The sequence below is a fragment of the Populus euphratica genome, unplaced genomic scaffold, assembly GCF_000495115.2.
Source record: "Populus euphratica unplaced genomic scaffold, PopEup_1.0 scaffold405.1, whole genome shotgun sequence".
NCBI lineage: Eukaryota > Viridiplantae > Streptophyta > Magnoliopsida > Malpighiales > Salicaceae > Populus > Populus euphratica.
The window spans coordinates 29,469-29,997 of record NW_011500289.1 but is presented as its reverse complement, the minus strand read 5'-3'; the positions used below and the strand labels follow the sequence as shown (position 1 = coordinate 29,997).

General features: G+C 40.5%; 1 protein-coding gene across 1 annotated transcript in view; it reads left to right on the top strand.

The window, feature by feature from the left end:
* The first annotated feature begins 6 nt into the window (after nt 1-6).
* Nucleotides 7-529, top strand: part of LOC105113252 (cysteine-rich repeat secretory protein 38-like) — an 835-nt gene continuing 312 nt past the window's right edge. The window contains exon 1 of the mRNA XM_011009349.1: nt 7-512. Within this exon, the coding sequence (XP_011007651.1) occupies nt 7-512 (506 nt within the window). The remainder of the gene's footprint in view (nt 513-529) is intronic.

Genomic DNA, 529 nt, shown 5'->3' with positions numbered 1-529 from the left:
CTTTCAATGCTCTTTGCCCTTGTTCTTGCAGACCCTCTATTCACAACTTGTTCAACTACTGAATATGGTAACTATGATCTGAAAAGCCCGTTCGGAAAGAACGTGAAGATTGTCCTTGAAACCTTGCCTTCCATCACTTCATCAACCGGCTATAACAGCACAGCTATTGGTAAATTCCTTGACAAAGTCACTGGCAAAGCACTTTGTAGGGGAGATGTCACTTCGAGTGCTTGTCAGACGTGTTTGAGAGATGCAAGCCAAAAACTGTTGAAAGATTGCGAAAGTAAAGAAGCAATCATATGGTATGAACGATGCCAAATTCACTACTCGTTTCAGAATATAACTTTATTGGATGTTTATGCCGGGAAGTATCCAGATCACTGGGAATCTCATAAAAAATCCGTTTCAGATCCTGTTCATTTCTATGACAATGTAAGGTTCCTAATGGACAACCTGTCAAATGAGGCAGCGCTCAATCGTTCAAAGCTCATGTTTGAAACTGGGGAAATCAAGTTATACTTCTTGAGAT